Source organism: Takifugu rubripes, chromosome 5, assembly GCF_901000725.2.
Source record: "Takifugu rubripes chromosome 5, fTakRub1.2, whole genome shotgun sequence".
NCBI lineage: Eukaryota > Metazoa > Chordata > Actinopteri > Tetraodontiformes > Tetraodontidae > Takifugu > Takifugu rubripes.
Genome location: NC_042289.1, coordinates 3,842,860 through 3,865,220, shown reverse-complemented (window position 1 = coordinate 3,865,220; position 22,361 = coordinate 3,842,860). Strand labels below are relative to the sequence as shown.

The following is a 22,361-nucleotide window of genomic DNA, read 5'->3' as shown; positions in this document are numbered from 1 at the left end:
CCAGCGGCAGCCTGCAGTCAGACGGTCCACCAGAGTACTTCCACCTGGCCGTCACCGACAATACCAGCACATTCCTGTGACTACAGGGGCCTCCTGTCCCTTGTATGGGCTGCAGGCAACGCTGCTAGAGTTCCACGGACAGCTCAAACAAAAAGACTGAGGACATCATTTCTCTTTTAACTTCTTGTAACCGTCAACACCATTTATTTACAAATCCATATTTCTGTCAAAGCATTGTATAAATACTGTTTTATGTCATTTAAAAAAAGGCTGTTCCTCAATAATAATAAAAAAAATCATTCAAATTGCAAACATTAAAACAGGACAGGTTTAGGAAATAGCTGATTATTGTTATTCGGTGGCTTTAGGAAATTCGTTCTCTACCGAGGCTGCCCGTGTTGTTACAATATTCGCCACCAGGGGCGCCAAAATACACGTTCAGCCTTCTAAAGACTTGCGGGGCTGCTCTTAGCCAGAAGCCATCCAAACAGTAAGAGATGCATTTAACGTTTCAGTGGATTTTTGCATGAAGTGCATTTATTGAGAAAGTATGACATAAATATTTACTGTGTAAATAGCCTTTGCTGCAGAGACATGAAAGCTACCGTATATTCCAACAGTTCGTGTCATATCGTATTTTTAAATTAGGATCTGAGAATATGTGACAGTTCTTTTATTAATGTGTCACAGGTGATTCTTTTTTGTGTGAGGTTTATTAAAAGATATTTGAAAATTGACATACATTTTAAGCAGACTTGCATTTTTTTTCTTGACGCTGCAAGAAACATGTGGTTTTTTTGAATGCCAGTTTAAAGGGAAGCATTGCATTGTTTGTGTAAAATTCAGCCTGTAGAAAAGGAAGTCGATCACAGCTTTGATTACACCGAGATGAGGAACCTCGGCACCGAAAGAAGCATGCACAAATGTTTGTTCTTATATCTCTGTGAGGACTCTTGCGACATAATACATTCCCCAGCCCCTTGGCCTAGATGCTTAACCCTAAGATCCACCCACCTCTATCTTTAACTTTAAAAACAAACCAACCCAGCAATTAGAGGATCTGAGGACCAGATAACACACACCTGACTGGTAGGAACCAGATGTTTACAGCTGCAGAGAGCTACACAGTTTTAGTTGTGACCAAAGCCGTTCCACCCAGCTCTGTTGCAGGAAGTGGAATCCTGTGTTCCCTCACTGTCGAGCATGAAGGTAGCCCACTGCTCTCCTCTGACTCAGCATGCTTTGTTGATGCCCTGTTAGGACTGATGTCCTCCACCCACTGTAAGGTGCTCTGTGTCTCCAGGCGTAGGTGAAAGGGCAAAGCGAAGGGTGGCTGTTTCCTCCCGATGGCAACGAGTGGCTCATCGAACCAGCGTCTGTTTTCTGAAGAGGTTCCTGTTCTCGCTTTGAGTTCTCTGCAATGCAAGCAGTGGTGAGACAATATTTCTGAAAATTCCACAGACGTTCATTTGTTTACCAAAAATTGTTTTTTCCCTTATTCACTGAATAGGTGTGAGGTTTGAAAGGTCTCTCCAAATCAAATGTCATATTGAGGAAATTCATTTGATAAGCAGGTAAGCTGTCTCTTTAAGATGGAACAGAACCGCTATAGGATGAACCACCTGATGGACATGTAACAAGAAGCATTATTGTCCCCTAAAACATGATATAGAAACAATAACATTAAACCAAATTGTACAAATTCTACTTTAACCTCCAGACAGCTGATCTAACTGCATTGAAATTCCTGCACGTCCTGTAGATAAAGCTCTATTGACATGCTGGGTTGTATAACAAGGACAAAGACATGCACTTGATAAGGGGACCTTTCTGGCTAATCTTTGGTTTCTGTTTAACTAGGCTGTGTTAAAGCAGAAATAGTCCCAAAACACTAACATTTTCAGCCCATTTAAGACTTTTGTAAGTAAAAAAATAGAAAAGTTAATTTGATTTCTTAAAATTAAAAAAAAAACCCCAACTGTCAGTGCCTGTCTGTGTTGACAGTTAATAAATTCCAGTTCATGTGGGACCCAGTTTATCCTGCCTAACCAACAGATGTGTGTTACAACCAAAATAGAGTTGTAGAGTGTGAGGGGGCTGACCCATGGGGCTCCTGAAAACAGAACTGAAACTGCGGAGTTTCTACTGCAGAGAATGTTGAACTCATTCTCCAGTTGGGTTGACGGAATCAAGCCACTTTTAGATCTGGTTCAGAATGAGAAAGCAAAATCTGTCGCCATTCTCACCTGGGTTGCTGTTGGCGCTCATCCGCTGTCTGTATATAATGAACCAGAGGACCAAGGCCAAGATGGATCCTAGTGTGGCCAGAACACGAAGATCCACAGCGCAGGGCTGAGCGGCAACCCTGGATCGACCCGGGGGTGTGGGCCATGGATCTCAATTGGACCTCTGCCACCAACAGCACCTCTGAAGGGAACAGACTAATGAAATACCTCCAAACACGAGGGGGGGTAATTATCAGCCCAGCCTCGCTTTCAATCTGCGAAAGTGTTCACACCAGTAATAACAGGAGCTCAAGCATTTCTTTCAATGTATTTTTAGTAAATTAACTAAACAAAAGTTTACAACAAACTATGAATTGGAGGCTTCCAGAAAGACCAGAAAGTTTTGTGTTTGCGTCCCACGGAGCTGAGAGTCAAGACTCACCAGATGTCACATGTTCAGGTCTGGTTTCTGTCCCGCTCCTGACTTTGTTTACGAGGCCACTTTGGATGCAGGCATTGACGAGGTTGTCCCACTGGCTGCCCTCGAGCAGTTCTGGTTGCTCATGTCTTTCAGACAGCGAGCAGTGTGGCCACCGTCTGCTCCGATATAACCTCCACTATAACACAACTGAGACTGCTCAGATGAAGAGAGATGCAAAGGCGGAGGTTTCATTCCTCTACTTCAGGCCAGGTCGCCATGTGTGTCCCAGGGGGCCGAGACCAAGAGTTTCTTTTGATGTTGCTTGGAATGACGACTAATCGATCTAATGTGCTGATTCACTCATTTATAATGCGGACAGCCACTTAAATGCCAAGCTGCAGAGAGCTTTGACTTCAACTTTCATTCTCTCCTCTTTTACAACACCGGCACTCTTGACACCATGAAAACTATAAAATGAAGAAAAATGACAAATGCCAATTTCCACAAATCATACATATTTACATTTTAAACTTTACCACAAATAATTTAGTAACAATTTTTTTTTTTTAACATGAAATTAGTCCTTTAAACTATTATAATTAGCAGCTCCTATTTAAATAAATATGAGAGCTTCTTTCTGATTGATTAACTTCCTTTTACAATGACAACAACAACCCTCCCTCTTCCCTCCTTCCTCTTCTGAGGGTGCTAAGTTTGAGCTCAGCCTGCTAGCAGACATCCAGGACGGGAGTCACTGCAGCGCAACACAAGGTTGAAGACAGGACCACGGTTTATGCTGTAAACTTTAATAAAGCCACATGTCAGAGAGGTATTATTGCACATTTTATCCCAGTAAAGTCAGAGGCTCATACAAAAAGATAAACCTGAGATGTTTGCAGAGGTGCATCAGAAAGTAGCCCTGAGTGTTACACTGTGGCCATGTGCCGATATAAAATCATCTCACCTACCCTGAGAAGTGAAAAAAGTAATTGAGTCACTGTTTCAAAATCTGGCAACCGTCCCCCCCCGACAAAAAAAAGAAAGCAATTTGCATCAGGCAGATGAGGCAACTGCACACGTAGCTCAAGGCTGGAAGAGGATAGGCTGCATTTGGACAAAGGTGAAGTTGTAGTACTTCGGCAGGCCCTCGTGGCTGATATTGCCAAATCCATCCCAGGCGAAGGGCGGGAGTCCGTTCTGTGTGGTGGGACCGTTTATCGCTTCTGCTCTGAACTTCCCAGCCATGAAAAAGTCAGTCACCTGAATGAGAAATAAGGAGTATAGTTCAGGAGGAAGAGGGCCGTGTTACCGCTGCTCAAGGCAGACCTGCCGTGGTACCTTGGTATCATAGCAGCCTGACGGTGACGCCTTCCTTGGTTTCAGGTCTCCGCGGCAACAGATGGATTTGCAGGGGTCACCTTTAGAATATGGGTCAGACTTGTATTCTGTAATAAAAGTAAGTTGTGTGGTCACAGAACTGAAACTAGGGTCTGCTCAGAGGGTTCTGCCTGTTAAGGTCAAGCTAATCAGAGTCTCATTATACTAGCAACTAAATTAAAAATGCTACATAAAACTACCAAACTGGTAGTTCTCGTTTGGATGGGAATTTCAGGGGCAACCAGTTCAACCCGGGTCATCTGTGTGCCGCTGGGGGTCACGCACCGTTAAACCTCATGATGTGCTTCAGTGAGTCCAGGTCCTTCACGCCAGCCTGGTCACGGCGGAAGATCTTCGCTCTCGGACAAAGATCATAAGAGAAGTCCTCTCCGCGCTTCTCCCACATTTCTCCGTAACCGCTCAGGGCATAAATGTTTGGGTGGAAAGGGATGTTGTAGGAAGGCCAGTACCCTGTCACACGTGTGTCCGAACCAGAGAAGAATTGGCTCAGATGGGACAAGAGGCAGAAGACAGAAAGGGAAGGAGGGGCTGTTACCTCTGCGGAGAGCCTGAGTTTGGTCGGAGAATTCCACCAACCCAGGGATCTGCTCCACGACGGTCAGAGCGCCATCATCAACGTTGTGACCCAGCTGGACTTTACTTCTGTCCAGCACCATGTACTGGTTGTTGTACGTCCCTGCATGAACAACAGTATTAGTAGCAGCATGTATTTATTGTTTACAGCAGTAAACTCGGCATCTGACCTACCAGAGTTGTATTTGGAGAAGGTTTTGGCCCATTCTTCTCCACTGCGTGCCAAACTATGAGCCAGCCTGACCCTCTGCCATGCAAACAGGCTGTTGGGGGTAACTGTGTCGAAGAGGGTGGAGTTGAAGACGTCGTTGCTGGTCTGCGTCATCATCAGGCCACTGCCCAACAGATAGAAATCATCCAAAGACATCAGGAATCCTGTGGACCAAGTGATTAGTTCTATGAATTCATGATCTAGACCACAAACAGGGTAGTGAATAAATAAGGAATAATTAAAATCAACAAACACTTGGAGAGTCAAAGGTAAATTGTCTTTACGCCGCAAAAAATATGACATCAGACTTCCCAAAATGGCCTCGGTAAAATAGCGGAGCAGCCAGAAACAAGCCGCAAATGCTGCATTTGCATATACACGTCTGAATTTTAAGGAGAAAACACTTAGACTTCTTCAATAATTATTCGTATTGTGTCGCAGCCATGTTTGTTTTTTGCTCCTATTTTGCATGGATACAGGAGACGCTGAATCTGCTCGGCGTGCTTCCGTACGTACCAGGGTAGCTGCTGAAGGACAGCTTCCCCGTTGCTGTGTGGGGCTCCGTGATACGGAAATCCCAGTGCTTGTAAATCCGCATCGTGGCAGCGTAGGTGTACCAGCTGGAGTGGGCGAACAGCAGGTTCTCAAAGCCCGGCAGCATCTGAAAGCAGTATTAGTTTAGGCTTCCAACACCATTTCATCATATGGTAAAAACAACAATGACCCCACCCCCCCAGATATCATGCTGGCATATAATTTGCTTTATAAGCTGCACTATAATAAAGCAAGTATGTCATCTATACTATATAATGTAAATGACTAAAATACAATGGAACCATACATTTCAGTAGATTAATTACCAAGTGGGATTTCAGCACATATAGGTACTGTGTATATGGGTGGGGGGAATATTACGGGAAAGGCAACATGTCCTGCCTATGCTTGCACATCAACGTGACTTATCTCCTGGGGAGTTAAGAAGCTTACGTCAGCTGCTGCTACACTGAACCAAAGATTTGCTATTTCACGTGGCATGTTAAGGTTTTCATGACACTTTTTGATCAATAGAGTTCAGATATTTCAAATTGCGTCGTTAATACCAACCAACAATGTTCATTAATGGACAATTCTGGTCAAATTCAAGCAGGGGCTACGCTTTCCTAACATTTTAGGAAATCTGTGGGAATATTTTTAATGAGTTGCTTCTGTTAGGCTGTGGAACTGTCTCTGCATCGCCAGAGCTGTGTTTCACAGGAGTGGACCTGTTCTTTCAGACCTAAAATATTACTAAAATATTAGTTAGGTATGGCCCCAGGTTGAATTTGTTGGAATTGTTCTTTAAGGTGAATATTTGCATCTTGTTTACTCTGTGGATGTTGTTAAAAAAATAAAATTGGTCCAGCTACATGACTTTATTTCTATTACTGCCCACAATTTGAATTTAAAAAAAAATATCACGACAAAACGTTGCTGTTTTAGGAATAGCCTATATAAAGTGCTTGGAATTTGCTTATCATTATTTTAAATACAGATTGTTCAGGTGTAATAACAGCTAAATACAATGGTAATCAAATTCATTATGGAGAGATTAAATTAGTGCACGTGGAACACAGGCAACATGCAGCTTCTGTCCTGAAATGTTGGTTGTGCGAAGCCATTTATTGTCAGAGTGCACTAGCGGGTCTCGTGCCTGGGTTGGAATGTGTTTTGACCTCTGACCTTGATCAAAGCAGAGCAGTGGCCCATCCCTGGACGTTTGTATCTTAGCAGATGGCCTGATGACGAGGCCAGCGCCGGGATCAGGTCCAACAGGTCACCCACTGCGTTCAGGAACTGGATGTCAAACAGGGAGAGCGGCTGTGGGAAGAACAGCAGATAAACACCCGTGAGGAAAAACGGGTCTGCCAAACAAACACCGGGAACAAACACTTGTCCATTAGACACAGAGAAAAATAACAACCTGTTTGCCTTTGGTTTTGGCCCAGTCTGCCAATCCTGCTTGTAGGCCGTCCATCTGAGCGATGATGAATCCCACGTGTCTCCACAGAGGGTCAGAGCTTTTGTTCAGTTTCACCTGCTCTCTGGCCCATGAATCCTGCTTCCTAAACATACAGGAGCGACATTTGAAGCTTCCTTTGTCATTACTTATAATGTCATAATTATTAACTGTAAAACAACCTTGTAACAACATTTCTGTGCCCACTGTGCCACCAGTGTCCAAAATCCACTTATAAACTGAAATTATGACATCAACACTCAGTTGTAATGTAGAAGTTCCATTCAGCCCATATATTTCTCACACAGAAATTATAACCACATTAAATGTTCTAAAATGCATTAGATGGAATATATATAGGGGAAGAGGACAGATACTCACACCAGGAATCTATGAACCAGGTCGAGGGTCTTTGAGTCATGGATCAACTGTGGAAACATGTTGGTATGATGATCCATCATCTGCCTCAAAAAGACAAAAATAGAGCAATAAGAACCTGAAGTTTCTAAAAGTGTGTCTGAGTGACTCCCCACTCCTGTTTTTCTGTCCTGTTTTGGAAAGCTGGGGCCAGTTAAGGATTTTACTGATCATCACACGCATCAGTAGTAACTGGGATTCCACATACTGGGCGGTCAGGAAGCCTTCCAGGTATCCCGCCAGGAAGAAAATGACCTCATCTGTTTCGGGAGTCGTTCCATAGCCGGCACGGATCTCCAGGACGCTCCAACCTGTGCTGGACAGGGTATCGTTGAAATACCCGTATGCATCCCCCTCTTGTTCCAACACCCCCTCCTTCAACAGGACGGTCTTATGCTGAGGGTCCCAGTACACCGTGGCTGCGGCCGTTCCTGAGGAAATGTGGAAGTGAAATAATTCGATTTTTAAAAAATGTCTACCCCAAGTCAAAATCCCGAACTTAATCAGTCGCTTTCCGACTGATTATTTAAAAAAATGTGGTATTATCGATTTTAAAGTGTATAAGGAAATCTTAAACATACTAGCAACAAACATCTCCTGATCGGTTGGTGCGGGCTTGAGAAGAACGTACCTTTACTGTCAGCGGTGGAGCTGGTGGCAGGAAGAGTCAGCAGAACAAATGCACAGGTACTGGTTAATAAAAACATGACTGTATCGACCGAGACAAAGAGGGAAAAGTAACGTTTATGCGACCGCTGAAAGGAGGCAAGGATAAGTAGGCTGTTCTCTGACGAGGAGGAAGTCATGTGAAAAAATGTGGAACAATGCCAAACCGTCCAGACTGGAAAGCGGCTGAAAGGGTAAAATATGCAGACAGAGGAGTCATGTGCGGAGACAATGCAGTATTATACAAGTCAGTTTAAAAAAGACAACGGTATCTAGCTCCTTCTGTATTCTGTATATAAAAGTTAACACCCCAGATGGGACTCGAACCCACAATCCCTGGCTTAGGAGGCCAGTGCCTTATCCATTAGGCCACTGGGGCGGCGCTTCTGGATCTCCATATATACAATACCATACATATTCTTTTGATTTAACCGAGGACAACGGGGTTAAAGTATAGTATAGAAATATTTTTTCTAGGCCATTAGTCATATTTGATATGTTTATCAGTGCAGATCATTGATAATAAACTAAATATATTTATAATCTAATAGCCATCCTGAACATTTACGTTTACAATAACACTGAGGGAAAGAAATCACGCAATAACACATCGATAATAAAATCTATTTGCAATAAATATTGTGCAAATGAGAAGGAATGCAGCAGAGTTTTACCTTTCCTTTACAAACCAAGGTCACAACAGAATAACATGCTGTCAAAACGAAACAACTGAAAGTAAAGCAGGCAAATTTTACAAAAAAGAAAAAACCCTTCAAACTGATGTGGTCTAAGTAGGAAACATTCAATCAGCTTTGTTTTACCTAGTGCAATAAAACAGCAGAATCATATTCAATGAATACGCACACTCAAACAGGGGTGTAAATCTGAATGCAGGTAATGCATTTTCTAATAAGATCATAATAAACATTAAACTTCATTTAGCAATTGGCTTAAGGACAGACAGAGTAAGTATAACCAGTGAACCTTTTATGCATTTAAATACATCTCTCTGTATTATAGGGCAGGATTTTTTTTTTTAAATAAAGCAAAAAATAAATACAAGAGCATCAACAACCCACAACAGGCACACTTGCACCAGCTGGAGGTACTACACTTCAGTGAGAGTGAAGAAGGCACACCTCTGGACATAAAGCTGACAGAACAACAAATCTCCCAAAACACCTGGATTAAAAGGAATTTACTACAAAATAAAATCAAATCTGCTGATTTGAAATTTCCAGGGGAAAAAAGAAAACGCAACCAACGTCGTCCAACATAAAAGCACGGCAGTAGTGAATTTCGGAGCTTTTCATCTTTGACATTAATGGTGTTTGCAGTCACTGTGGATTTTAGAAGATATCCGCTTCCTGATGGTGCTGAGGTTGCTTAAGAGCAATGAAATGAAAGCACACATTCTCAATCATCATCAATGAGTTTCTCAGCACCGTTCTCTGCTTGTGTGCCTCCTCGTTCCTTCCCACCGCCTCCTTCTTCCTCATCTTCCTCATCTCCAGGGTAGGAGGAGAGCGAGTGGCTGCCGTAGTTGATCATGGTGCGGGAGAGGTCCACCTCAATTGGGAAGACATCGGCCTCCTTCAGGACAGAGTAGCAGTCATCGTAGTAGTGCGACATGCCCGAGACGAACCGCTGCAGTTGAAACACAATGTCCTGGACTGAAAGTGAAGAAGTTGAGGGAACAGTTCAGTTATTTAAAAAAAAGAAAGAAAAGGTTTTTGTTTTGAAAATAGCATCAGCATTGCTGCAAAAATGAAGACAACTCAAATCCCAGACAGATTTTTGGAAGAACCCACAGCTCATACTCATGCTGCGTGAATCAAAATAATTATTCAACCACTCTTTTAAGCAATGTTTTTACCCACTGTTACAGTTGAAACCTGCTTGTTGCTTTCTTCTTACATTCAATCTTTAAATATATTTATATAACTTGATTTGCAGTAACAAATCCTGTTTTGTGGACTTTTTATCCAAAAACAAAAAAACAAACCAACCATGTTTCTGGTCCAGCAGCTCTATTTTCTCCATAACATCCTTCCTCATCTTGGCAAAGCGAGCTCGGGCCTCCTGCCGGCACCTCAGCACCAAGCGGTATTCATAGTTGCCTGTGCTGACACGATACAGCGGCTCCCCCATCGCCTGCAGGAAAAACAAGGATAATCACCTTTCCAGATGGTGAGTGTGGAAACACAGAGACTTAAAATGGCAACTCACGATACTGCTGTACTCCTCATCATCCATTTCTTTGACCTTCAGGCAGTACGACTGAAAGACACAAAGTGTCACAAACACAGAACAGAGCGGCTTTGGCACAGTGAAACACATCACAGTGAAACTGAACCATTCGAAGCGCTGCCATCTTACCAGATATTCAAACTTCACGTCCAGGTACTTGCGGATGGTGAGCTTCGTGTCTGGTATGGCTTTGTGAAGGTACGTGTTGAGATCGTGGAGCATCTGGCCAACAGGATCAGGAAGTCAGAGGTTGTAAATGAAGGTATGCTGTGCAGTGCTGCACATCTCTACTCACCGGTTTGATGGTCTTTAGAAGCTGGATACCGTATTTCTCAATGTTACGGTGAGCATCGGCAAATTTGACAAAAGCCTCACTGGCTGCTGCCTGGGGCTCTCGCACGCCGATAACAGAGAAGACATCCCCAAATGCTGGAAGAGGAGATTAGATGAACAGTCCGACAAATACGATAGCTGGCCAAAATTGTAAGCTTTGGCTCTCAAGCCACTCACCTCTGTGAGACTGGGAGAGCTCAAAGAAAGCTCGCAGCAGCCTCTTTGTGTGCTCCATCAGCCCTACAAGGGAAACGGTATTGGGGTGAAGCGGCGTTGAATCTTGGTGAACTGAACACTTCAACTCTGCAAAAGTAAAGGACAGACTTACCTTTGTAGAGCTCTGCTGTTTTCTCAAGCTCCTCCAGTTTTTTGACCAGTCCATCTAAAACATATCCAAGCAGATAGATCTCCTGTGAATAAATGTAACTTTCTACAGGTAAAATATCTACACTTCCTCTTATAATAGGCTCACCGTTGCACAGAATAGCTCGGCTCAGTCCAAGAGCATCTGCAGTTCCTGAGCTCATATTCTCCACCAGACGATGTTTTACTTTTTTTAGGACTGAAACACAATTAATATGTTTACGCTACCACTGCATTGACGACCCAACAACCCAAACAGAAGAACTCCATATAGGATTCTTAAAACAAGAAACAAAGCCAAGCCTTAAACTGAGTCTGGGTCTGGTGGAGGAGATACCTATGTCAAGAGACTTCCCCTGCTTTGGATCTGCCTGCAGTTTGTTGTAGTGGATTGTTGCTTCCCCCTAAATAGACACCAACAGATTAAGAGTCAAATTGTAATAACATTCATAGAGTGAACAAATATTTGCAATCCAACATATTGCATAATTAAACGCACCATGCTACTGGGAGGGTTAGGGGGTAGCAGAACCCAAACCCTTTAAAACCCTGCACCGTTTCTTTAATCCACAGTAATCCATCACACAGGAAGTCATGGAATTGTTTGGGGCAAACAATGGAATGCCAAAAACAACACAGCCACTCTGATTTGGTGGTGTTATCCCACATGTTCTGGACTATTATCATCCCTTGTTCAGCAGAGCAGAACATTCCAGCTAAGCCCCTCTTCTCCACAGACTGGTGGTGACTTTATACGTATAATTACCGCTGGAATATTCTCAATTTAAACGAGCCAGCCGGACAAAATAACGTGAGTATTTGCAGATTCTTCTATGCAGGGTTAGGAACCTTTAGTTTGTATGGATTGAACAAAAGAACAGAATATACAGGTGGAGGTGTGGGTGAGCAATTGACATAACACAACCTAACATAGTCTAGACTGAAACTGCCTTGTAATATTGTTTTACAGCATTAAAGTACCTGGACGGCCTGTATCATCTTGGCAACTTCCACTTTAGTTTTTCCTTTTACTGGTTTGCCATTGACGCCAGTGATTTCATCGCCAGCTGCCAGCGTCCCATCCAGAGCTGCTGGGGTGTTATCAAAAACCTTTGATGAAGCAGAAAGCGATTTAAAAGAGAGTCCTGTGTTGACAGATTCAGTTTTATGAAAACTGTTAACTTTTACCAGTTGTAAAGTGCTTAAACTAGAACTTTAACAGAAGCAGCGGGTCACATACTGAAGTTGTAGTTAGAAGTTGTGCACTTACCTGTACAATGTAGAGACAAGGACAGTATTGCGCCCCCCCTCCAATGCTGATCCCGATTAGATTATTACTATCTTTCTTCAGACACACAGTACCAGGAACCGTAGGTATACCACTGTCGGTCAGATTGACACAATTTATTGACTTAGGATAGAACTTTTTGATACCCCAATATGTTTTACACGATATATGGCTCCTCAAAAAATGGAAATGAAACCACACAGACCAAGAATTGTTTGAAAACTCACAGTTTGTCTTCCTCCAGTTCGTAGTCCATATCTGTGAACATAATAAGACAGGGGCGCCACAGTCGCTGTCACCCCTGTCATTAAAACAAGACAAACACTGTGGGAACACGGGACAAAGTCATTATCAGAATAAAGCCCGGGATCAGTGTGTTTCGGGATTCAGATTTCACCGCGTTGAAGACAATGTTGACGCGCTAGTTGTTGCAGTGGATGGTGGACAAACAGCTGCTCACTCGCTTTGGAGGCATTGTCCGATGTTACATTATCAAGTTGATGTGAAAATGGTTGACTTAAATCTTTGGATCATATACTAAACACAACTGTAGAATATAATTACTATTTATGTATATTTCTTTTACAATCAACGATAGAATAAACGGTTTGATAAGGCTGGTTGACTAGCTGCTAGCAAGTGCGAAGTCAAATTCCAAGCATGCACTAATACAAAAATATTAACTGTTTACCTTAAATTGGCTATTTTCCCGCGATTAACACCCCTGAATCGGTCGAAGCAAAATGTAATTAATGATATGTCTGCTCTAGTAGGAATTATATGTCTTTCTTTATCCACTGACGGTTCCTAATATTCTCTTACGTCACTTCCTGAAACATAGCGGAAGTTTTCTGTAAGAAAACTACAGCAAGTATTGACAAACTCATGAAGGTTTTTATTTTTTATTTTTTAAAGAAACAAGTTTGGTTTGTAACAGTTCAGTACTAAATTTGTAAGTATTCCACCAGACTTTAAAATTTTTATTTTCTTTCATTAGTTTTTTGATGTAGTTCCATATACATATATATTTCCTCTAGGTGATTACAAGCAGGAAAAACGTTAATGTTACAAAATAATGTTTATGATGAATGTTCAAAAATTGTGTCCTCTTCGACCGATTCGACTGTTTTGTTACGTTTAAATACCGGAAGTAAAGGGCGTGGCCTTGGAGTTGAGGAACAGTTTACCGTATTGACCACAAGAGGGGAGACATTGGACATTAATCAAAGATAAAGAACAACTCAATGCAAATGTAATAAAGTTTTTGCAATAAAATAGCATCCACGGGTAAACAGGCGACTTTATTTTTTACAGCGTTTTATGTGTTAATCATTATCAGATCAACTGATTGGCAGGAAAATAACAATGATTGTATAGTGTTGTTCTGAAATAAATGATCCAATTAACTGTCATAAGGAAAGAAAGATGCATAGAATCTCTTCAGAGGAGCTGTTGTTCCTCCCCCTATATAGTGAGAAAAACATCAGTCTCAAAAGTACAATATTGCTTTCTAGGACGTATTGCTGCTGCCATCAACTGCTTCCATATCTCCAGAGGTCTGAACCACACCCAAAATGAGCATGGTACAGTATTTTTAAAAAATATATAATAATTATACAGTTGTTTTTTAAAATTGCTTATAGATGTATTTTTCTCACGTCTGTTTGATGCTTGACTGTTTATGACTTTGTTTGAGCTTATAAAACAATGTTGGTAAAACAAACGTTAATATCTATGTCTACAGCAACTTGAATTAAAGGATGTGATTCTGAGAACTGGAGATCAGCTGAAGATTAGGGGGTTTGTTTTGCATGATGCAGACAGGTAAAACAAACAAACCTAGTATACTTTCATAGATATATTTCCAACACTTTAATGATCTAATTTGGGATCAAACCAGGTTCCATATTGACCTTGGCAATGATGCAAATGACCTGGCACTCCATTTTAACCCTCGTTTCCATGACAACGCTGATGGATCTGTTCTGGTTTTTAACTCAAAGACAGCTGGGTGTTGGGGTGAAGAGAGAAGGGAAATACCCAACCCCTTACACAGAGGCAAGGAAGTCAAGGTAAGAGAGATTTGTTGAGAATTGTTGTCATGTTTTGTCCTAAAAGCTGCCACAGTTTATAGAAAGAAATGCAGACCTATTCCCTCAATCACATCGTGATAACCAGCCTGGAGCAGAACCTCATTTCATTCTAATTTATTCTGTTTTCTTCTTCTTCAGATTGTGTTGAAGCTGGCTGGAGATGTGTTTGAAGTGGAAATTCCCGATGACCATGAATTCAAGTTTCCAAACGCGGAGAGTGTTGATGTCATCAGTTACATCAGGATTGGTGGAGACTTCAAACTGACATCTTTTAAGATCTGCTAAGAGATACTTACATGGTCAGACTCTTCCACTGGAGGGCAATAATCACTAACAGGATTTAGATCAGGCATGTCCAAAGTCCGGCCCGGGGGCCAATCAGATTTCATACGGCCCGCAACTTCAGTCTTACAATGTATTATTTATGGCCCGCTGGCACTAACAGAATAAATAAATCACTAAAATGTAATTCCTCCTTTCTTGTAGATCTTGTAAAAGACAAGAGCAAAATTTACTTGTTTTAAACTTGAATGATAACAGACAACTTTGCATTAGAGTTATCAAACTCATGGAAATTTAAGGTATTCCATACAGTTCAGTGTTAAATGTTATCTGACTCTCCAGATATGAATTAAAGGCAGAATTGTGTTTTTAGAGTTGGTCACGTCTGCCTGAGTGGCTTATATTTGGTTACACTGCCATTTGAAAAATAAAGAGAATTGTGACAATGAAAATTGTTTTATAATAGTGTACATTTGCATGTAACTTTTCTGGTTAAAAAAACATCAGAAGGATCTACTGGCCCCCGGGCATCTTCACGTTATCAAATCTGGCCCTCTTTGCAAAAAGTTTGGAAACCCCTGATTTAGATGGTTGCGATTCCATAAAATATTGACAGGGAATAAGGACAGAGAAACATAAACCATTTAAATCTCAGATCGTTGTGTGTTTCCTTTTTTAAGCCAAGTAGTTGATCAAAAAGGAGCTAAATAGGACAAGAAAAAATGTTTGATGACATTGTAGGTTCGATTTTACAGGGTCTGTCAAATTTGAACCAAGTTGAGTTCTGCTTTTGATCACTGAATATTTGCTCATACACAAATGTGTATGTGTAATTTTTATCAGTGGATCCCGAGCAGGTTGAAATTTGAGCTGACTAAAAAATACATTTAACTCATCAGTTTATCAAAAGCTGAGACCTTAGCTAAACCCCTTCAATCAGAACTAAAAGAGTCAAAAAGGACGTTGGTAGCATCTTGTGGGTCCGTTCAAATCTGTGTCCAGCCATGCTCGATGCTTGATGTCTGCAGGAGGCTGGTGGTGTAGAGGCCTTGCTGAAGGACATCAGTGCTGAACTGTTCACTTTCATTTCCATCCATCCCCAATCCAATAAAATAGGGAAGAAATGTAAAAAAAAAGGACAATCCCTGATTAATCTGACAGCTCTTATATCAACAGAAAATGTGTGTAAAAAAGAAATCAATCAACACTTTAACTATTCTGTAATATATTTATTATTGAAAATGTTCCTAATTTTTCAGGCTTTAAACTGTTGATGATAATAATGAGGATAATATTTCATCCTGCCCACTTTGATCCTCACCTGCAGGTGAAGCCAACATGTTGGAATTATTAACATGATAATTAACATTTACTGATGACAGCAAGTGACTTTATAGTTCTGAATACAACTGAACACAAAAACAAGTGTAAAACTAGAAAAAACAGATTTCTAAGATCTTTCCCAATTTGATGAAAGATGAGAACAAAAACTAACACAAAGGTGATTATTTAATTTAAGCACAATTGCAAACTAGATTTAAAGTCCAGCAAATCAAAAGAGAGGAATCTCTTATCTTTCTTTAATGAAGCCAAAACATTTTGCCTTTTCATTCAAAGCAAAATATCATACATGAATTTTGAAACTCAACATTTTCGAATCATTTTGTCACATCCTGTCACTCAATTTACATCCAATTTTTATAGAATTTACATAGAATCTTTTCAAGACATCGTCATAGCAACACTTCTAAAGCAGGCTTTATATGAAGAATGTATACTGCTGTAAAGGGAAACAAAAGTATTTTGTCAGCAGTTTTCTCTTCCCTTCCACTCTGCATCAAAAGACTGGAGAATAGCTTCATGCTCAGTGTTGCTGTTGCTCCAAGATTTCAACCAACCCTCCAGTTCTCCACCATAGGCTTGTGTTTGAGGCTACAGTTCATCCAGACTTTTGATGGCATCTTCTTTCTTAATTTCTCCCCAGTTATTGGGGATTTCTCCATCCCCAGTAAAATGTAAGTTGTAGTGCTGCTCAAGCTCCTTTTGAAATCGACAGGTGAACCATTTCCAAAAAGGCAGCAATGATCCATCAGAAGTAATCTCCCATGAGGCATATCTCTCTCCAGCTGTTTGATATTGTTTGAAAGGAAACTTCACATCTGAATCATGATGAGGGTAGAAGACCCAGTCACTCACAACCAAAGTTGTGCAGGATTCAATGACAAAAATATTTGTGCCACGAAACCTTCTGCCGTTGACCCCAGTGGGTCTGTGAAAAGGGGCGCTGTGTTTGTCAGGACTGTGGTCCTTTACCGTGTTGGTGCAAACAGCTGAACAGAATGGACAAGTGACCCAGCAGCAGTTACACAGCTGGTCAATCAGGATCTGATCAGGCTGCAGCCTGTATTTCTTGATCTCATCAGGTGAGAGATCTCCCATCATCTCCTTGTTGGATGTGAGACCTGTTTCTATCTGCTCTTCAAGAAAGTCAAAATTGTCTATGTCACTGAAACCTTCACAACTAATACTCAATTTAACCTTATGCTCAGTCAGCCTGGAAAATTCTTTCACCCACATCTCAATGTTTCCTCTCTGTGTTTTTACTGCTTTTGTTGCATCGTGCAAAGCTTTTATCAGAAGCTTTGTGATGTTTTCAACATTCCTCCTGAGAATATTTTGTACCTCATCTCTATTGTCTTTGATGTATTTCTCTACTTCTTTTCCAATGAATGTCTCCATATATGTTTTCGGTGTATGGATGTAGGTCATGAAACCAACAAAGTCTTCATCCTCAGCCAACAATTTCAGCATGTGCTTCTCCAGGTTCGTCCTGTTCCCATTGAACACTGTATGGTTACATCTCATCTCATCAGCTAGATTTCTGGCGGAGTCGATACAGGAGGCCTCAATGGTGGAACCCTTCAGTTGGTCACAGATCAATCCTCCAAAGACCACAGATGATGAGCTGTCTTTGCAGAAGGCTTTGAAAGCTTTAGAGAATTGTGGTTTCTTGCTTTCAGCATAAATGTATACATCGTTGTTGTGTTTGAATTCTTTGTGGGAGTCTTCGAGCCAGCTCTTTAATCTGTCACATACATACAAAACCAGCTTAATAATAAACTCTTTGTTCAGAGTGAATTTCTTCCCAGAGTGAAAGGCTTCCACTGATTTTATTACATTTTTGCCTACTTCATGCAAGTATGTAATATTATAGCCTGTTATTGCCACTTGTTTGGCTTTTATTGTTGTGAGAGCCTCTTCTTCAACGGCACTGATCAAGTCTCTGATCAGTTTCTGTTCCTCATTAGAAAGACGTCCTCCCATGAAAAATTGTTTAGCCCGTTTATAACCTTGCTGTACATAATTTAATTGGCCTTCGTCTTGATTATTGTGCTTTCTAGTCACATAACAGCTGTAATTTCCAGCCTCCGGGATTTTTTTGTAACTGCCGCTGGTCTTTGTTTGATTAATCATTTTCCATTCAAAACCGAGCTCCGTCAGAACGACTGTGACATCGTCTGCTATGTTGATATCAGCAATCGGTTTTGTGTGTGCTGTTAGTTCTGAAAACCATTCAGCCCAAAGAGAGTTAAAGTGTTTCTGAAGTTCCTTTTTATCTTTGTCCTTTAACGTCACAGCGAGCTCTTTGCTCTTCTGTAGCAGGTTTTTCTCAAGCTCTGTCTTCCTTTCATCCAGTTTTTTACAAGCTTCTTTCTGTTGGATAACAGCATTTAATTTTGTTGCAACTTGCTCCACCATTCCATCAAGAAACTCTTTGATTTTGGTCTCAAACCGGCTTCGCCACTGAGCCAGTACTTCACTGTCTCCATCCTTGTCAAAATAATCTGTCAGACCTTTTGTTATTTTTTCACATGCTTCGTTGAGTTGGTTATGAAGATCATGGTCACTGATTTTGTCAACTGTTCCATTTTCAATTTTGACGTAAAGCTGGTTTTCAACAGCCAACATCTTGTTTCTCAGGGTCCAGGTCCAGTTCCCATACGCTACCTCAAGTTTTCTGTACACTGATATTTCATAAGTGTTCTTGAAGCTGAAAACAAAGTTTTCATTCAACAGAGCATTCCACAGGTCCTGAACTTTGCTTTTGAACTGTGATAAAGTAATCCCAGTGGACTGTGAAGATCTAGAGATGATAAAGTTCTTCAGATCTTGGATGCTTTCACTGTAACCTGGATTGGGAGGAGCCATGGGTGGGCTTCCTTCCCACAACTGGGCAAAGTATTTGACATCTTCATGCACATTAAATGAAATGACTCTACTGAAGCTTTGAGCGTCATAAACCTCCTCTTTTGCAGCTAGTTGAACCATCTTGTCCAGTTTTTCTTGCAGACGTCGCCTTCCCTCCATGTTCTTTTCTGCAGCTGCTACATCTGCAACATTCTGGTGAACAAACACACAGCTGGGAGAAAGTTTAACGACCTTCATCCTCATGAAAGCCTGGACGACAATTTGCAAAACATCTTGCATCTCAGAGGGGTTCTCTCCAAAGACGTTGATCAGTGTCATGTTTCCCAGACCTACGACAAATGTGGCCAGTTCATTGTCACGATGAAGAGTACTATCACCTGCTAGCTCAAGAGCACGAAGTCCTTCAGTGTCCACCACCAGAACATAATCAAACTTCAGGAGGTCCCTCATCTCGTCTGACACTTTGAGCAGCTGCATAAATGCACCTTTTGTGCATCTGCCAGCACTCACTGCAAACTGTAATCCAAACATGGCATTCAGCATTGTTGATTTTCCACTGCTCTGGATGCCTAAAACGGACAAAACAAAAACTCTCTTGTCACCCAGTTTTTGGATGACTTCTTCTAAAAGTCTTGGGATCCATGTTATAGGCACATGACCTGCATCACCATCCATCAGCTCGATTGGGTGACCTGATATCATCAGCTCTGCAGCCAGTTCAGGGTACTGGGACCAGTCTGTTTGTCCTGTCAGTGGTTGTTTCTGCAGAGATGCATGGGCTTCATAGATCTGACCCATTTCTCTATAGATGTGCTCCAAGCCGAACGTTGCTTTATGTAGTTTCTCTGATATTTGTTCAAGCTCCTGTTGCTTTGCTCTGAGCTGATCGGACTGCTCCGTTTTCTCTTTCAACATCAACACCTCTGACCATGTGCCATCATAGTTTTGGAGAATTGAAGAGACATTCTCTGTGGTGAGGTCGTCTATTAAGAGCTGGGTCCATTTCAGGAAATACTCTTTCTCACTGGGCGTCAGAGATGAGATGCCTTCAACAAATACATTTACAAGTTCACCACAAAAATTCCTACATTGAATTTCTCTAATTTCTTTCAGTTTCTGCTGCTTTTGGCTTTTATCCATCTCAGCTTGGTCTTTGAGGCGATACTGTTTCTTGTTTGTGTCACACCACTTCTGCCACATTTCACCTTGACAAGTGAGGAATTTCTCTTTAATCGCAGAAACATCATGTCCCTTGATTAAATCCATCACCTTCTCTGCAGCAGCTTTTCCCTTTTGGCAGGCTTCGTCTTCTTCATCCAGCCTGATTCCAGAGACCGTAGCCATGGACTCAAGCTGAAAGGAATCATGGGGTCCAGCTAGAATATTTTAAATGATTCTTTTCAACTCTTCAGAAACATTTGACTGGCCTCTGTCTTTCAGACCAATTCTATACTTCCCCTTGGTGAACTGAACAGTATTGGATTTCTCTTCAACAATAAGTAAAATTAGAGGCTTTGTAGACTTCATGAGGTCTTCAATAAGGTTTCTGTCACTTTCACTCCGAGCAGAGATGAGAACAACAGTGACTGAGGATTTTTCACTCAGTATGCTGCGCTGCTTTTCCAGAAGCCGAGCATCACCGTGAAGGTTACAGAAAGCAGTGCAGTCAGTGAACGCATCGTTGGATTTACCAGCAGGGCAGTACCAGGCAATCTCTGCTACTCCTTCCATCAAATGGCGAGTGTTGGTGCTTCCCTGGCAGTCTCTGTGGTAGAAGGTGTTATGACGGCTGCTGATCAAATTGTTTATCAGCTGAGACTTGGAGAGCGACAGTGAACCCAGGCGGAAAAATGACACCATGGGCGTCTTGGCGTTGCAGATTGGCACAGTCTTCAATGTGACAGTGTTTGAATTATCTTGGTTTCCTGTTGTTTTCCATGTTTTCTTTATTTGTCTGAAAGTCCACAATGGACATTGGATATCCATCGTGACTGGGTCAGGAACAAGCAAAGGTAGGGCGTACTGACACTGGGATAATTTAGTTATTAGATTCTGCTTTAAAAAGCTGTCTGAGCAGTGAAAAAGTGCCATTTGTATGTCCATGGGATGCACACTTTGCTGTTTTGATTCACTACTGTCTGGCATATAAAGAAATGCAGCAAAAACATCTTTTTCTGCCTCAACAGTGCTGGACTGTGGAACAAGATCTGACTGTCCTGGATCTGGATCATCTTGTGTGATAGGAATATATCTGGCTGTGTAGTCTAACAACATCAACTTCTGTGAAAACATAAGAACAACATCCTTCTCACATGTGCCAGGCTCCTGTTCCAGAGGTGGACGTATTTTAAGGAAGTCAGCAGGAGTCAGCTTCTGTCTGTACTTGTCTTGAAGGCAAAGTCTTCCCAGGAGACTGGAGAATTCAGCTTCTCGTGTCTTCATAGTAGACTCATCAGACGACTTGGGCAGCTGCTACAAATAAGCAGAGAATTGTGCATGTTGTGAAGCCCGAGGTAGCACAATACTGCAGAATGTGAATGAACTGTTCCTGTGTCTGAATTTAGAGGGTTTTTTTTTTTACCTTTCTCCTGGTTTCATCCATAGCTGGATGTGAAGAATCTGAAACATATTTAAAATGTGATTATTACAAAGTCAGAACAAGATGAGACAGGAACAGTTTAATGTGATGAACCATCTGAAGTCTGAACCTTTGTTGATACTGACTTTATTACCATGTAATACATGTGTAACAGTGACCTTTGCAGGAGATTCAAGCCACAGCTCATTTTCAAAACTCAACGAACGTTTGATTTACCTTAATGGGAAAATGTCACAATATTAACAGTCCAACCTGATTGTTGCTGTCCAAAATGTTGGATTTTCTGGCACCTCTCTTAAAATGTTGCAGTGAAATTTGAGATTGTTTTCAGATTAGTTTTAATTACATTGCTGGAGGGATTGTTTTTGCTGCTCAATGTAACTGAGTAATTTACACTTATTTCATCTCTCTCTCTCTCTCTGTCAAACTTACCTTGTTGATTTCCCTGGAACTCTGAGGACTTGATCTTGTCTTCTTCATGGGGTCCCTCACACTTGGGTCGGGTGTAACAGCTGGGATTATTTTCTTGGACCATGACGTCTACCTTTTCCAACAGTGCCAACATTTCTCTTTGGTCTGTCATACCTTGTTTGCATGTGTGGTATCTTTTGTCATTAAAACTATCGTCTCTTTTCAGGTTTGTCAACGCACTTTTACATTGTTCATCAGACTCGTGAGTCACAACTGTCAGCAAATATGGCAACGATTCCTCTCCAAAAGCTTTCTCTAACCACTGACGTCCTGCTCTATAAGAGCTTTCATGATGACTGTTGGACACCAGTAAAATAAAGGCATGAACGCCTTTATTCAACTGACACGTTTCACTGTTTTGGTGACCGAGCAGATTAATGACTGAGATGTGACGACCACATAAGTCGTACAGTCCCTCTGAAATCTGCTCCACATTTGCTTGCTTGTCATGGTCAAATAAGATGTTTTGTGATCCTGTCTTCATGGAATTGGTGTCACCAACTAACACAAGTGTGAGTTCAGCTGCCACTGAAATAAAATACACAGAGAACATTGATCTTAATATA

At 41.5% G+C, this 22,361-nt stretch overlaps 3 protein-coding genes, 3 long non-coding RNA genes and 1 other non-coding gene across 12 annotated transcripts in view; 1 reads left to right on the top strand and 6 right to left on the bottom strand.

Annotated features, from left to right (window-relative positions):
• Nucleotides 1-1,303: 1,303 nt before the first annotated feature.
• Nucleotides 1,304-2,770, bottom strand: LOC115250042 (uncharacterized). Its single transcript, XR_003888618.1, has 3 exons — nt 2,668-2,770; nt 2,247-2,427; nt 1,304-1,415 (listed from the first exon to the last, which is right to left on the bottom strand). It is a non-coding gene; the product is annotated as an uncharacterized lncRNA (long non-coding RNA).
• Nucleotides 2,771-3,436: 666 nt separating this feature from the next.
• LOC115249817 (phospholipase B-like 1) lies at nt 3,437-8,098 on the bottom strand. The gene is made up of 11 exons (XM_029836124.1): nt 7,873-8,098; nt 7,450-7,672; nt 7,206-7,289; nt 6,789-6,930; nt 6,548-6,685; nt 5,345-5,489; nt 4,792-4,992; nt 4,580-4,720; nt 4,309-4,494; nt 3,985-4,091; nt 3,437-3,906 (listed from the first exon to the last, which is right to left on the bottom strand). The coding sequence occupies exons 1-11, from the start codon at nt 8,045-8,047 to the stop codon at nt 3,730-3,732; spliced, it is 1,719 nt and encodes a 572-aa protein (XP_029691984.1). The 5' UTR covers nt 8,048-8,098; the 3' UTR covers nt 3,437-3,729.
• Nucleotides 8,099-8,213: 115 nt separating this feature from the next.
• Nucleotides 8,214-8,286, bottom strand: trnar-ccu (transfer RNA arginine (anticodon CCU)). Its single transcript has one exon. It is a non-coding gene; the product is annotated as a tRNA-Arg (tRNA).
• Nucleotides 8,287-8,515: 229 nt separating this feature from the next.
• Nucleotides 8,516-12,974, bottom strand: LOC115249818 (PRKCA-binding protein-like). 2 transcript variants are annotated; one of them, XM_029836126.1, is made up of 14 exons: nt 12,833-12,963; nt 12,462-12,465; nt 12,369-12,418; nt 12,124-12,235; nt 11,835-11,963; nt 11,191-11,257; nt 10,963-11,052; nt 10,819-10,872; nt 10,668-10,730; nt 10,453-10,586; nt 10,287-10,379; nt 10,137-10,187; nt 9,917-10,061; nt 8,516-9,580 (listed from the first exon to the last, which is right to left on the bottom strand). In XM_029836126.1, the coding sequence occupies exons 3-14, from the start codon at nt 12,407-12,409 to the stop codon at nt 9,324-9,326; spliced, it is 1,236 nt and encodes a 411-aa protein (XP_029691986.1). In that variant the 5' UTR covers nt 12,410-12,418; nt 12,462-12,465; nt 12,833-12,963; the 3' UTR covers nt 8,516-9,323. The 2 variants fall into 2 exon arrangements, with proteins under 2 accessions (XP_029691986.1, XP_029691985.1); XM_029836125.1 differs by lacking the exon at nt 12,462-12,465 and having other exon boundaries at nt 12,369-12,442; nt 12,833-12,974.
• The window catches only part of LOC115249819 (galectin-1-like), a 27,741-nt gene continuing 16,951 nt past the window's right edge, over nt 11,572-22,361 (top strand). Inside the window, exons 1-5 of one of the 5 annotated variants that reach the window (XM_029836130.1) lie at nt 11,572-11,664; nt 13,656-13,724; nt 13,886-13,965; nt 14,042-14,213; nt 14,373-14,702. In XM_029836130.1, coding sequence (XP_029691990.1) covers nt 13,716-13,724; nt 13,886-13,965; nt 14,042-14,213; nt 14,373-14,519 — 408 coding nt within the window. In that variant the 5' untranslated portion in view covers nt 11,572-11,664; nt 13,656-13,715 and the 3' untranslated portion in view covers nt 14,520-14,702. Of the gene's footprint in view, nt 11,665-12,978; nt 13,094-13,145; nt 13,725-13,885; nt 13,966-14,041; nt 14,214-14,372; nt 14,703-22,361 lie in introns of those variants that run through there. The other 4 variants (XM_029836131.1, XR_003888449.1, XM_029836129.1 and 1 more) reach the window with 4 other exon arrangements.
• On the bottom strand, nt 20,983-21,777 carry LOC115249822 (uncharacterized). The gene is made up of 3 exons (XR_003888453.1): nt 21,757-21,777; nt 21,307-21,344; nt 20,983-21,197 (listed from the first exon to the last, which is right to left on the bottom strand). It is a non-coding gene; the product is annotated as an uncharacterized lncRNA (long non-coding RNA).
• Nucleotides 22,265-22,361, bottom strand: part of LOC115249820 (uncharacterized) — a 2,273-nt gene continuing 2,176 nt past the window's right edge. The window contains exon 3 of the long non-coding RNA XR_003888450.1: nt 22,265-22,323. This is a non-coding gene — a long non-coding RNA (uncharacterized lncRNA). The remainder of the gene's footprint in view (nt 22,324-22,361) is intronic.